The sequence below is a fragment of the Panthera leo genome, chromosome D3 (genome assembly GCF_018350215.1).
Source record: "Panthera leo isolate Ple1 chromosome D3, P.leo_Ple1_pat1.1, whole genome shotgun sequence".
In the NCBI taxonomy this organism is placed as follows: domain Eukaryota; kingdom Metazoa; phylum Chordata; class Mammalia; order Carnivora; family Felidae; genus Panthera; species Panthera leo.
Window position 1 is genome coordinate 54,430,789 of NC_056690.1, and position 14,766 is coordinate 54,445,554.

Consider the following 14,766-nt stretch of genomic DNA (forward strand, 5'->3'; position numbering starts at 1 on the left):
TTAATGGATAACAATGTTCCAGTAGAGGAAGGGCAGCTAGTAGGGATAATAACAGATACGGCTAATGGAGAGAAGTGATTCGTATAAGCTTTTGTGGCAGACTCTAATTAGTGCCTATAAAGCCATAGACACGAATTTCTTTGTGCTTTCAGAAATTCTAAATGCTTCTTACGCTCTGAGACTCTATAGTTTCCTTGCCATAAAAAAGGTGAAACATTTTCCAGAAAAATCTTTCAGAGTTGAGAATTATTCTTTCTAGGTCAAAAAGACTGTTGTTTTCTGGAACTCGGGCTCTCGGTTTGACTAGGCTGATAGAAGGCTTGAGGGGCTCCTGTCTGTACAGGGGGTGCTTCTTCCCTGGAATAGAGTTTTACTTAGACTACCTGCTGCTGGTTTAGTTTGCTGTGTCCTAAGTCTGGAGAAATCACAAGCCTTGAGTTCATGGGAGTGCATTACAGTGATGTTGACATATTTCCATTTTGCTTCGTCTGCTTTTGTCTCTTCCCAAATGTTTACTCTCAGAATGTCTGAGTGACAGCTGAAGTTTGTTAGGCTTCTAAGGATACTGAAGTGACTGCCTAGAATGAGTACCTTCTCTCCGTGAGTAAGACCTCCACAGACGGAAGAAGATGCTTGCCTTCTAAACACACACACGAGTGACTGATTTGAAGAGGTTATCTGCTTTCTTGGGATCTGTTGGCAGTGCATACTAAAAACGGTAAAGTTATCATATTTTCTGAAAACACTTTGTCCCCTTGACTATCCAGCTAAAGAAATCCACGTTAAAATTCCTACCACTTTGCACCCAGATCTGTGATGGCCTGGAGTCTTCTTTGTTATGTAATGGAGACACAAACCTTTACAGAAAGCAAAAATTTGATTGCTCAAACAGATTCATAATCAAAATAGAAACCGTCCACCCAGAAGCATAAACACTCAGTTTAGGAAACAATGTGCTGAACATACTTCCGTATCCACACGCTCAAAGCAACAGTTAGTGCAGTAACATACCTAACCTACTAAGAGTAGTAAACGTAATTTCTTGTCAAGAGTACCAGGTATTTTTTGTCCCCGAGGAAAACTGCCAGGAGACTGTAGCAAAGGAAGATGGAAGAGGACAAGTTACTCTCATGCTGAATTTAGCTTTTCCACGTCAGAAACTGCCTCGGTGATGTGTGTAGTGAAGCCCTCAGCTGAAACCCAGCCATGACTGAAAATTCTGGGCTGTACTAGTTCCTGCCGATCCCCAGAAGGGACACTTTTGCCTCCCCTTCCAATGGAGAGCACTTGTTTTGCAGTTTTGTTTTCTTTTTACATATGTCTTCTTCTTCTGCAGTGGCTCTTCTGCATTAGCATTGTCTTGGCAACCAAAAAATTTCACCTCATGTCATTGTCTCGGCAACCAAAGAGTTTCCCACGTTTCCCTAAAATAACTATTGTGTAAACAGAGTTTGAATAAAAATGTCTTATGTACCTCTAAGAAAATTTAAATAAATAAATAAAGTACGTAACAGACAGTTTTTTGAACACATTTTTGCTTCACCAAGTCCAAACTATCGGTTGAGAAATACAATGCCTAAGTAAATATAAAGCCAAAATCATCACACGAAGAAGAAAACAAACAACAAAGTCAACCGCAGATATTTTCTCCTGTCGTACCCAACACCAGGAGTTTTAGTAATAGACATATGTGTCATACCAGCTTATGTTGAGAGTTTTCCACTGTATGTCAGGTCAGCATGCATTTTCTTTGCATTCTCATCGGCTGCAACACCCAATTCCTGCAGAAGGTGGGCCCTGGGGTGATGCAGGAGCCCTAAGAAACACTACTAAAGATGCTTCAAAGGCTCATAACTCAATAAGAAGGAGACAACCCAGCTAAAAAATGGCCAAAGGGTTTGAATAGACATTTTTCAAAACAAAAGGAACATGTGGCCAATATGCATGTGAAAAGAGGCTCAACATTGTTAGCCATCAGGGAGATGCAGACCACAGTGAGCTAGAACTTCACAGCCACAAGGACAGCTATGGTCAAGAAGATGACAACAAGCATTGGTGAGGATGTGGAGAAATTGGAAGCTTTACACACCGTTGGTGAGAATGCAAAGTGGCACGGCTGCTTTGGAAAACAACCTGACAGCTCCCCAAAAGGTGAAACATTTGTTCCTTGTTTTCTAAATAGCATATGAGCACTTCCACTCCCCAGTATACATATATATACACATCCACAAGAAATGGAAACATAGGTCCATACACAAACTTGTAGATAAATTGCCCATAGCAGCATTATTAATAACAGCAAAAAGTGGAAACAACTCAAATGCCCACCAACTGATGGGTGAATAAAATGTGTTATAACCATACAATGAAATACTATTCAGCCATAAAAAGGAACGGAGTACTATTACGTGCTTCAATGTGGATGAACTTTGAAAACATTTTGCTACATGAAAGAAGCTGGTCGAAAAGACCACATATTGTGTGATTCCACTTATTGGAAGTGTCCAGAAAAGCAATACTATGGATCTCCGGAGCCAAGAAAGTGGATTGATGGTTGTCTAGGGCTGAGGGGAGCAGGAGAGAGATGGGAGCTGATTGCTAACAGATATAGGGTCTTTTGGAGGGGGGTGATAAATGTTCTAAAATTAATTATGGTGATGGCTGCACAACTCCAAAACTACTGGGTTTTACACTTCAAATGAACAGATTGTATGCTATGTAAATTACATCTCAAGAAAGCCATTCGACATGAATCCACCATGGTTTTTCTAATGTTTCCAATTGCTGACATGGATGGATGACGAGGACAGAACAGACTCCAAGCCTGGCCTAAGCTCTGTAGTTCACTCGAAGGTGGATAAAACGGACATTTTAGCAGAAACCTTATCACTATCAGAGCAACACTTGGGATTCATGCCATGAGAATCCAGCTCTAGAAAGAACATATCGTATGGAATTAGGAGTCCTAACAAGTAAACAGAAGAGCAAATTAGATATAAATAGAACTACTCTTGTGAAAATAAAATCTATCAATTATTAAGTGTTCATAGCCAGCCACTATGTTTAGTGTTGTACCTACATTCTTCCAACATTCAGAATTGCCCAGATGAAGTGGCTATTAGTGTGTAAACTTTATAGGTAAGCAATCTGAAAACAAGTAAATTACCTAAAGAAAGCCAGCTTATAAGTGGTCCAGGTAGGATCTGACCCACGTCTGTGTGACTTTTGGGTCTTAATTGCTATGCCATAGAACTGTTTAAGATATTTGCATTATAACATAGCCATTTCATTGGCACCTCCTCTTATGCCATACTCTCTCCCTTATTCATATATGTGTATTTCCTAGCTTTACTTTCTAGTCCCTACCTACAAATGTCATTTTGGAGTGAACACTCGGGAAAACCTTCGAATAGGGAGATTACAGGGATTGCCACTGACAGTCGCGGTGTAGTTGTCATAGTTACCAATCCACCCAATTGGTCTTTGCTACGAGGCACACACTTCTGCCTCTATATAATACACCAATATTGGCTGGGTTCCATCACGGTATCACTGAACCCTGTTAATGCATACGAAGTAGAAAGTGCTGAGGTTCTAGTGTGCATAGTAAAGCATTAAAGTTTTTCCTTCAAAGTTTCCCTCTTGGACTCACAGGTATTACATTCTCTCTTCTAATCCCTTCCATTTGCCCAGGACGTTCTGGTGTGGTTGGTCTTGAGAGGTGCTGAAAATCAGGGCCACACAGCGGTCTGCTGCTTTGTTCTAAGCGGGATTTACAAACACGGTTATTTTCTTTTGGTGAAAAACTGATTCTCCCAACCCAGTAATTCCTCACTCAGAGCCAGACTGTGAGTTGTTGACTGAGCTGCATCCACTCCCACATACAAAATAGAACTTCCGCTGCTAAAAACACATGTCCAAAATCTCTGTACAGAAAAACTTAAAGCTGCCAGCCAGCAATACGCACTCTGGCTGTGGATACGCACACAGACACGTACACACATCCATCTATCCGCATTTTTCCACAATGCTTTTACATTTGCAAGGACTCTTTCTTCTCTAATATTGGTGCTGTCTCTCTTCCTCCTCCTCTCCATTTCACCGGCCTCGCCTGTCTTCAGAGGCACCTGAAGGCACATAAGGCAGGGAAGTGAAACCGACTGTAATTCTTCAGTTCACTTCTCTGCAGCCTCCAGTGAGCCAGTCTCCATACGGTGGCCCAGCTGAGCTCTGAGGAAGTTCAGAGTCCCTGCGCAGGTGCAATTTACCAACCGCTCACAGGCGCGCTGGGAGCCCAGGACCTGACATATGCATGTGAGGGGCTCAGGGACAGCAGAAAACGAAGCCTCCAAGCTTGACTTTATGAGATTAAAAAGAAAGCGGACTCTCCTCTATGAATGGAAGAAACCAAAGGCTTTTATACCTAAAAAGGCCATCATTTTCCCTTTGAAGAATTATATATAAATTACTGAGAGTAATCAGAAAGTCTAATCTTCCCACTTCCTTCTGATGCCCTTGTGTTCACCTTCGGGTTCCCTCTACTTCATTCTTCTGGTCTTAAGAGTCTCTGACTAATTCTGTGCTCCAGTGAAATCACAGATATGTTCGAGAGGTTTCTTGACAGGCAAAAATGTATTCGAGTAAATTTTGCTTAATGTATCTTTTAAAATTAGTAAGTTAATTTTAAAGAGCATTTTCTGTTTATGTATAACACACATATGTGTGTTATATGTATGCACATATACACATATGTATATATACACACATATATATATCTATATCTATATATCTATATATCTATATATCTATGTTTTTGTTTGTTTGTTTGTTTGTTTGTTTGTTTTCCTTCATTGTTTCAGCCTATCTTCACCAAAACCCTGGCAGGTAGAACTATAATTATTAACCCATTTTACTGATGTGGGTTCAGCTAAAGTGGACCTAGGACACATATTTAGGTTTATGACTTCAAAGGCAGTGTTTCCACCATATTATCGCTTATTGTCTCCGTTCAAATTAACAACAACAACAACAAAAAAAAAAAAACCATGCTGATTTTTTCCACTGTGGAATTCAGCCATGTACTTGATAATCCTTGACAGGTCCTTCCTCTATGATTTGGACAATACTTCCCACATAACCCCTAGCCACACCCACTTTCTTTCTGTCTCTGGAAGGTACCAAACTTTTCTCTGCCTGGTGCTCACGTGTGTTCTCTTCTCCCAGCACGTTCTTTCCCTGGGAGGCACACCTTGCCTTCCTCCAGACCCATCACTCTGGATATCTTATCTTTCAAGGCTCATCTTAAACTTCTTTGTAGAGAAAGTCTTCTGTGGCCACCCCGATGAGGTTATAGCACTTGGTTATGTTGTCCCACTACATGGCAGTTGGCTACTCTATAGCATGTATTACTGGTATGACTGATTTATGTAATTCTTTATTCATTTTCCTTACACTGTAAACTACACAGAGCCAGCAATATGCCAATACCTACTTGGGAGATAGTCCACATCAGAACTTCTTGTTGGTGGTTTATTGCAACGCGTGATCCCAAGTTCCCACTGTCGGGGTGGGTTGGTCATAGGCATGGGTTTAGAAAAGCTGCCCAAGGTTGTGAAGGTCCCCTTGCTTCTCAGGTCTCCTGCCAGTTCCAATCATACTGAATTATTAAGATGATTTTCCAAAGAATGCGCTATATTTTCATCTCCTCCTTTGGCATAACAGATTGTCCCCTTTGAACTCTGACACTTCTGAAACTACTGCATTAACTAGCACAAGAACACAGAGGTTTTTGTTTTTAAGTAGGCTCCATGCCCAATGTGGGGCTTGAACTCATGACCCTGAGATCAAGAGTTGGATGCTCTACCAACTGAACCACTCATGCACCCAAAGAACACAGAGTTTTTAATAAAATGTCTTGATTAACTCAGATTACAAATATATGATTACTGAACTGAACTGAATCATAGGAGTGAAATACCACGATTGACCTTTTTTTCTTGGGGAAACATTCTTTTTTTGTTTCTTTTAAGGACTGACTTTTTTCTTTTCAATGGAACACCATCTATAACCTTGTAAACTATATAAGTTGGGTATGTAGTGACTTAAATGCTTCTAAATTTGTACTTCTTTGTCCAAAAAATATTGAACACTTACTTACTCTCCAAGCTCTAGAATTTCCTTGCCCATCTTTCTATACTGCTAGTCCTCTTTTTCTTTCTTTTTCAGATGCTTTACCTTTTAATAATTTCTTTGATTTCCCATATTGCCTTATATTTTCCTTGCTGCTTCTTTTTCTTCTTTTTCACTTCCCTAGGATTTATTTTCTCTCTTTGCATCATAAATATTCACAACTTTCATTTCCCCAGTATTGTAGGCTTTCTATACTACCTTTCTGCCTTAATTCTGATGTTGCAAATAGTCCTAACCCTATTTTCATTAATATTATTTGTGACTAGATAGACTGTTTTAATATTCACAGTGAAACAGACATATTCACTGGTTCATCTGTGTTACAACTGAGAGTCCTTCTTCTGGTTAAACTCATTCTCCTGCCTATATCATAATAGTGTTTCTTTTTTTAAAGAAATCATCATTAGTAATTCATGCATCATGAATTATCTTGGAAGTTAATGGAAAGGACATAACAATGAATATATTTTCTGAAATTCTAAGTGAATGACAGAAGGTATAAACATTTATGGCATAACAATTGTTAAAATGGTTTTCTTGAAACAAAATATAAACAGAATAAATTTCCAATTAGAGTAATCTTATTTTATGTTATTAGAATATACAGGCTTTTTTTTTTTTTTTTATAATTCTGGCTTCTACCTGTTGTATTCATCACCTATAAGTATCACCAGTGTGAATAGCTCTCTATTGTCCTCACAGAAACAAAGCGATACCACTCTAGTACTCAGTGCACAGAAACCTAGAGGAAAAAACCTCTTGGTTCTAATTCAAGCACCTAGGCTTTGTTTTAGTTTGTTCCATTTTCACAGTTATTTTTCATAGTTAAATTTAAAGTTCTTATATTTATTGATTTATTTAAAATATATTGGCTCATTGTATTTTTAGTACGTTCGTTTCATAGTGATAAATCCCAGCAACCCCATTACATAGCTTTTTAATCTCAGAACTGATAATTAGGTATGGTAGACCAACGGTAAAGGATTTCGGCTTTCCAATATATTCCTCTCACTCCTTTTCATTGTTTGGGTGGGTTGAAGAAGCATTAGGAAGTTGTAACTTTTAATCTCTTCTGTGGTGTGATAAAACAAAGCTATGGAAGGCTTGGATTAGAGTTTGCTTTCTGTCCAAGCCATATTTATAATATACACTCATAACAAGGGAGTATTCTTCAGATGATGATGACCGACTTCCAACTCAACCCTATCTAGATAATTAGACAAAATTATCTAGCCTCAATTCTGAGCCTCAATTTTCTAATAGCTAAAAAGATGAAAAGAATGTTACAAGGACTAGAAAGAATGTAAGTAATATGTCAAACTCATGGTAGGTACTCAATAATGATAGCTACTATCACTGTTGGTAAACAGCAGTGTGTGTGTGTGTGTGTGTGTGTGTGTGTCTAATAATCTTCAAAACAACCTTCATTTTTAGTTCAGCATCGGCTTTGTCAATTCACACTTAACTGAACCAAATCCTAAGTGTTCACTTCAATTATATTTAAGGCCAATATCAATTCCAATTGAACTCATTTCTAGATCAAGGTCAGGCGCTTGATCTACTGAGGGAGACAGACACATGAACCAAACCTACAAACCTACAACAGTGCTTCTTCAGAGGTTAGTCATTTTCGAGAAGGCAGGGAGGTTCTATAGACATACTCAATCCAGTAAATTCACTCCAAAGTCAAGAGTCCTGACACCACTTACCATTTGATCAAAGCAGCTGGAGATCTGGGATGGCACTTAGAGAAATAATTGTTCATGTACTCATTTATGTGCCTTGATTAGCCTGCTGGATATGCGCACGTCAATCTGAACAATGTGTTAAATGTATCTAATTTCCTACTGGAAATCATTTAACTATCATATAAATGATATTTAAACCTCTTCTGAATAATGACTATATTAGTTGGTTCTATATATAATATGCTTGATAAAATGAGCAGCTCATTCACTTTTTAAATTAATTACTATTTACCTTCTTAAGATTGCTACTTAAATTCTTAAGTTTTATTATGGAAAATTGAAACTAATTTGGCATTGGTAGAATTATTGAGACTTGTATTCTTTCCAAGCAGAGAAAGAAAGATCAGTTGGATTCTTTCCACTAGGAGAAGGACAAAATTTTGTGTCCATTTTGGTCACTGATGTATCCCAGGTGCCTAAGACAGAGGTTTCTAACTATGACTCACAGAGCAAATCCAGCCTGCCTCCTGTTTCTAAATAGCCTCCCCTCCACTCCCCCTGCCCGCCAAATGGTTTTTACATTTTTAAATGGTGGGGAAAATATTTTAAAAAGAAGAATATTTCTTAAGATGTGAAAATGATATGAAATTTCAGTGCCCACAAGTGACATTCTAATGTAACACAGCAATGCCCATTCATTTACATATTGTCGTTGGCTGTTTTGTGCTACAAGGGAAGAGTGGAGTAGCTTCAACAAAGATCGTGTGACTTCCAAAGCCAAAAATAATTACTGTTTGGTCTTTTACAGAAAAAAAAAATTCTGACCCCAGAACTAGAACAGCGTCTTTCTTTAATTTTTTAAAAAGTCAGATATATTAATACTTAACCCTCACATGTTTCTTTCCACAAGGAAAGTCTTGAGTCTATGTATAACTCTAAGAATGATCACTAGATCATATCCTTGCATGGAGAGGCTCATAGCAAGAAGCAGAACACTGTGGATGAGAACAGTGCCATAGTGCCAGGGCTCAGACTTTGGCTCCATCACTTACCAGCTGTGCAAGCCTGGGCAAAATGCTTAACTTCTCTGTGTCTCAGTTTATCCATCTATAGAATGAGGTTAATTATGGTACCCATCCCTTAGGGCTGTTTTGAGCATTAAATAAGTTCATGTTTGTAAAAGGCTTAGAACGTCCTCGGGTATGAAGTGGCTGTTGTAAATAAAGGAACTTTTTTTTTTTTTTTCTTACTGTACTTTTAAGTTAAGAAAATAGAGATACTTAGAAATTAGCTAAGGTAATGAGTGAACCTCAACATGTTCATAAATATGGAATAAATACAAGTATGAATTAAAATTTAAACATGTCCACTTTTTGTCAGTAAATCCTCTAAGCCAATACAACACATTAATATCTACTCTAATTGCCTTTTGATTGTAGGATATAACTATTTGGCTCCCATACCTGTGGTATAATTTTGTAATCAATGGTCCTGTTTCACATAATAAACAAATTGTGTTCTGAATGGTTGAGTAACTTCTGATACAAAAATCTAACTACCTAACAACTTCTAATTCGAGGGCATCAAATTGATATAAAAGGAAGTAACAATTTAGAGAATACATGGATAAAAGATTAGTTTGCTTTGCTCAGGTTGTTTTTCAAGCCTTATGAGGAGACCCAATCGAAAATATTGTCCTACATTTAAAGAGACACTTTTTAAGCACCAAAGCCAGGAATCAAAACTGTGTATTAGGAAAGCTAATGGCTTTTTAATCATTACAAGTCATTTTAGCCAATAGATAATTGTCCTTCTGATGTTTAAATAGATTTTCAAATTAATTTATGTGAAATCTTTAAATAGACTTTTTTAGAGAGTGAAATCTTTATAAGGTAGGCTTCTGTCTTCTATAAAATATAATCTCTGAAAAAGCACACTTCAGTACAGGACTGTAAAAGGGACTGTAATAGCTGATGGTTAAATGTTTTACAAAATATGGTTATTTTCACTAATGCTTTTCTATGACAGGTGTTTTCCTGTAGGTTCAATAGGCTTTTGTTATGTGCGTTAGTAATGTAGATTGAGGAACACACTGGTGAAGTGGGACACTGAAGCTTTCTTATTTTATAATCTTAATTCTTTCAACTTTCAATGAGCATTTACTTATACATTGTGTGAGATGCAATGAAAATGTGAACAGGAAGGTAATGAATGCAGTCCAAATTGACTTATTTGAACGACTACTAAATTATGCATTCAATTTTTAAAAATACAAGGAAAAAAGAAACTTTGGGGATTACTTAAGCTAAACTTAGACTATATGTCTTCTGATATTTACTTTTTAATGCCTTAAACATTGCATATTATGTCACTTATTAAATTAAATTTTCATGCTTTAGAAGCTTTCAATAATGACTTTCCCAGAAACTTTTTCAAGAACTTATTTCTTAAGTTTTATATTTCTTGAAAAAAAAAAAAAAAACAAAAAGAAAACAAGAAATAAGACTTCAAATGTCTTAAGTTTTGTCTACCCAAGTCCTTTTCTCTTAAATTAGTTATGCATATATTTGCATATCAGATAATAAGTCTCTTATTTTTAATTTATCATTCTCAATGCTTAATTTGCTAAGATAAAATACAAATTTGAGCATAAATGGCATATTTGGAAAGACTAAGCAACTAAAACAAAGATTAAACATTAATTTGGGTATTTATAAGGTCTGTAGGCTTGGGTTGCTTTATTTTTCTAGATGTAATAAAAATTCAAAATTACTTAATAATCTTTAAAAGTAGTAAAAATATTGTTATTACACTAATAGCCTTACTTTCTATAGAGAAAACGTATTCTTAAACAAGTAAATTCTTTGTGAAGTCATTCTATTTCCTTATATTTTGTACTTTTTCTAACAGAGGAGTCAATTTTAATTTTTCAACTCCTTGCCTAAATTTGAGGATTTCTTTCATATTTAGACCTTAACAAATTTAGGTGGATAAAAAGTAATAAATATTGTGCATCTCTAGTCAATTGTTTTCAATAAGAGTGATGCGTTTGCAAAAGCAATTGTTCAACACATTTATCCTTCTGTTAAACTACATGTAAGTCTAAGAGAACATTTTTATATTATGCTGACGCTATAATAGATGGGCCAATGTGATACTATTGGTCGCAACTTACAGCATCTTTGCCTACATTAAAGTTAAGATCCTGATGGGTAGTCTTACATTCTTTCTGCGCATTAAAATTAGAATAATGTAATTAATCCCGAAAAATTAAAATGCCACAGTTATCAATAATGGAACAAAATCGAAATTGTATTACTTTGAGATCATCAATAGGCTCACATGAACTGTTTTCTTCTCTGCGTCTTCCGCTTTTAAAGAAAAATACAGTTTTTCTTCCTACCGCAGAAGTATCAGATTCTTGCAGCATCCATGACACTTGTAAGCATTTAGTGGTCAGACGCCACTACATATCCTTCAAATGATATGGCCCAGTGAAGCTGGAAGGTGTCGTCACGGAGCCGGGAAGCCTGCTATCTTAGCCACCCGCCAGGGCAGAGCCAGCAGGCCCCAGCTGGTTACTGAAGCCAGGCTAAGGTGGAAAATGGATTTTGCATTTTGACAGTCAACTGTCCTAACACTGGACCCTGGAAGATACTTATTAGAAGTGCATCAAGGGCTTGAGAAATTCTTTATGAGATCAGATCTGTAATGCTCCTATCCTCCAATCATTCTTAAAACAAGTTAAGTCTTGATCTTATTATCCCTCTGGATTTTACATGCTTTAAAAATATGAACAAATACATGTTCAGGACTATAGCTGTGTTGTCTGTGAATTCTTTGAATATGTATAATATATGCTAAATTAAGTATACTTGTAGGTCATTTAGAAGTGATAAAAGTTAAGATTACAGAATATTAATCAGCAGTGCCCATTGGTGTGGTGACATCTGCCCATCACATTAAGTTTTGATCTTTAGACGAATGAAGAACTCTTACAAAATAAAAATACATTTCATGTTCTTGTCCATACTTAGACTCCTGTGCTCACTATTCAAGTACCCAAGGGTTTGGGTTCTTGCTTGTGTTATTGTCCTACTGTCATTTCTTGACACATTTCATTAACTCATCTCTCACAAATACTAGAAAATCAACTTAGAAGGTTTCTAAGTCCAAGGTTTCCCATACCCCTGTGGGCCTCACCTGAACCCCAGTGCTGTCTAAACTGTCTTCCTTCTCTTAAAACGTTTCTAGACGTTTTAGAAACATCCTGACTAAAAATAAATATTTAATTCCATAAAACTGCACATAGTGACCCCCCCCCCCCTTTAGATATCCTTTGGAATGAGAAAATGCCATGATGGATTTTTAAACCATGTAACACTTTGCTGGATTAGGCTGGGGTAGCCTGACATCTGAAATCATGATATTTTATCATGAGAAACTGAGACGATACTGCTTCTCTTTTCTAAAAAGAGAAAGAAACCCTCTGCTAGGGCTCACTAAAAGGGGTTTTAAAATTGGAGCCAACGAAACACCACGACTGTCAATGCCTACAGTTAAAACAAACCAACAGACAACTCAGCAACATTTTAAGCAGGCGTTATTTCTCTCTCCCCTTTGATGTGAAGCCCTGTTTACAGCACACAGACACACTGCAAAGAGCAACAACAAGTCCCCAACTTCTTTGTGACTTCAGAGCAGGCACGAGGACCTAACTGGAGCCAGATGACAGCCAGTTTTCAGCTGTTTCCCAGTTTTCAGCTGTTTCCCCTTAGAGATGGGAGCTACAAGGCATGATTCACTCTGACACCCTGCAACCTCTTGCTTTGCTCTCCTTTAAAAGTGAAAAGGAAGGGCTTTCCACAAGATAGAAAAGTTTGCCTGGATAGGTGATGCCAGAATTTCCAATAGTGACCCTAATAGACAAAACCCTTGGGAGCTCTAACTTCCAAAGGGAGCAGACCTCAGTCACTAAACAACAACAACAACAACAACAACAACAACAACAACAACAACAGCAAACCTTGAGTGTCTGACAGAAAGAATGAAAGCTCTCCTCATGGAGCATCCCCAGGGCGCTCGTGCTCACCCAAGGCAGGGAAGAGGCAGAGTGGGCTGGGGACTTGTCATTGCAGGATCCTTTTCCTTAAGCAAGCTCATTTTGAGATTTGGAGGGAGGATTGGTTAGAGAGGGTTGCAAAGCTGCACTTCTAACTGCCCCGGCCTGTGGCCCCACCTGCCTGTCAATTTCAGTCCACAAGTCCCGCATTTCTTGCTCTGGGGATGTTGAGAGAACACAGGCTTTCTAGCGCTCAGGGATGCTCTCAGGCCAGTTCCCTGCTGACCTTTAATGGACTCAGAAATCAACTTTCCCCACAGTCTAAATTGTTTGTTTGCGTTTGTTTTCAGCTTGCCGGAGCCTCCCACACAGCCCACCCCTCTCCCCCTCCCCTCTGCCCCCTCCCCTCCCTCCGGCCTTTCGTGCTCACCAACTCCCCCCCACCCCCCACCCGCCCCCCGTCCTCCTCTTTGTTGTCTCCTACCTGCTGGCCAGGCTCTGCCTGCAGTGCTGCCTGAAGGGCATCAGGTGGTAGTTCATGGCGTCCAGCAGCAGCTTCTGGCAGACCGGGTCGGTGCGCATGAAATCCACTGACTGGACCCGCTCCACCAGCTCCGGGGCCGGGATGAGCGCGAAGCGGAGGCGCTTCATGAGGTCGGGCGCGTACTGCATGCGGGTCTCGCGGTCGTGCTCCAGCCACAGCACGGACATCTGGAAGAGCGCCAGCTCCGACTCCACGGGGGGCGGCAGCGAGTCCAGCAGGGCGCGCATCTCCTCGAAGTTGAGCAGCAGCACATCCTCCACCAGGTACTTGTTGGCCAGCTTCTTGGTCTCCTCCAGGCCGTGCAGCGCGGCGATCTTGCACACCTGCTTGTAGTTCTGCACCGAGATCTGGTCGTTGAGGAACTGCACGCAGAGCTTGGTGACCTGGGGGATGTGCAAGATCTTGCTGACCGACAGCACCTCCTCCACCGTGTCCAGGGAGAGGGTCACGTTGGCCGTGTAGAGGTACTCGAGCACCAGGCGCAGCCCGATGGACGAGCAGCCCTGCAGCACCAGGTTGTTGATGGCCCGGGGACTGGTCAGCAGCTTGTCGTCGGGGGAGGAAGAAGGAGTCCCGGGCTCCTCCTGCGGCGGCGGCGGCTGCTGCTGTGGCGGCTGCTGCTGCGGCTGCTGCTGCTGCTGGTCCTTGGGGGCCCCCAGGCCGTCCTGGCCGCCGACCCCTCCCCCGAGAGGGGGGTGGCTGGAGAAGAGCGATCGGAAGTACTGCGAGCAGGAGGCCAGCACGGCCTTGTGGCAGTGGAACTGCTGGCCCTGGGCCGTCAGGGTCACGTCGCAAAACAGCTGCTTCCTCCACAGCAGGTTGAGGCCGTGCAGCAGGTTGTCGCTGTGGCTGGGGTCGAAGGTGGAGGTCCTGTCCCCGGATCTGGACATGGCGAGCTGACTCGGCGCACCTGGCTTTAAACCCTCCTCCAACCTGGCACACAGGGGTGGGGGATGGGAGGGAGGGGAGAAGGGTAGTGGAGGGGGTGGGGTGTGGTCAGGGTGGGGAAGGGTGTGGAGGGGAGGGGAGGGTGAAGAACAACAATCAGTGCTCAGCTCGGCTCCTGCCCGGCGCGCCCCAGGACCCAGACCCTAGGAGTAAGGTCGGAAGGCAAGGAATCCGTGAGCGCCACCAAATGGGCCCTGTCTGGGGTCGGGGCGCGGGTTCAGCTCCCTGCTACTCCTCTCGCCACCGCCCACACACTTCGTCCCTCACTTTCCTAAAACCACCCCGGCTCGGCTCTTGGCAGAGACAGCGGTGGCAGCAGCGACGGCAAAGTGGCG

The 14,766-nt window shown here is 40.6% G+C and overlaps 1 protein-coding gene across 1 annotated transcript in view; it reads right to left on the reverse strand.

The window, feature by feature from the left end:
* KLHL14 (kelch like family member 14) overlaps positions 1–14,385 on the reverse strand; it is a 102,324-nt gene extending 87,939 nt beyond the window's left edge. Inside the window, exon 1 of the mRNA XM_042910138.1 lies at positions 13,424–14,385. Within this exon, the coding sequence (XP_042766072.1) occupies positions 13,424–14,373 (950 nt within the window). The 5' untranslated portion in view covers positions 14,374–14,385. The remainder of the gene's footprint in view (positions 1–13,423) is intronic.
* Positions 14,386–14,766: the final 381 nt, after the last annotated feature.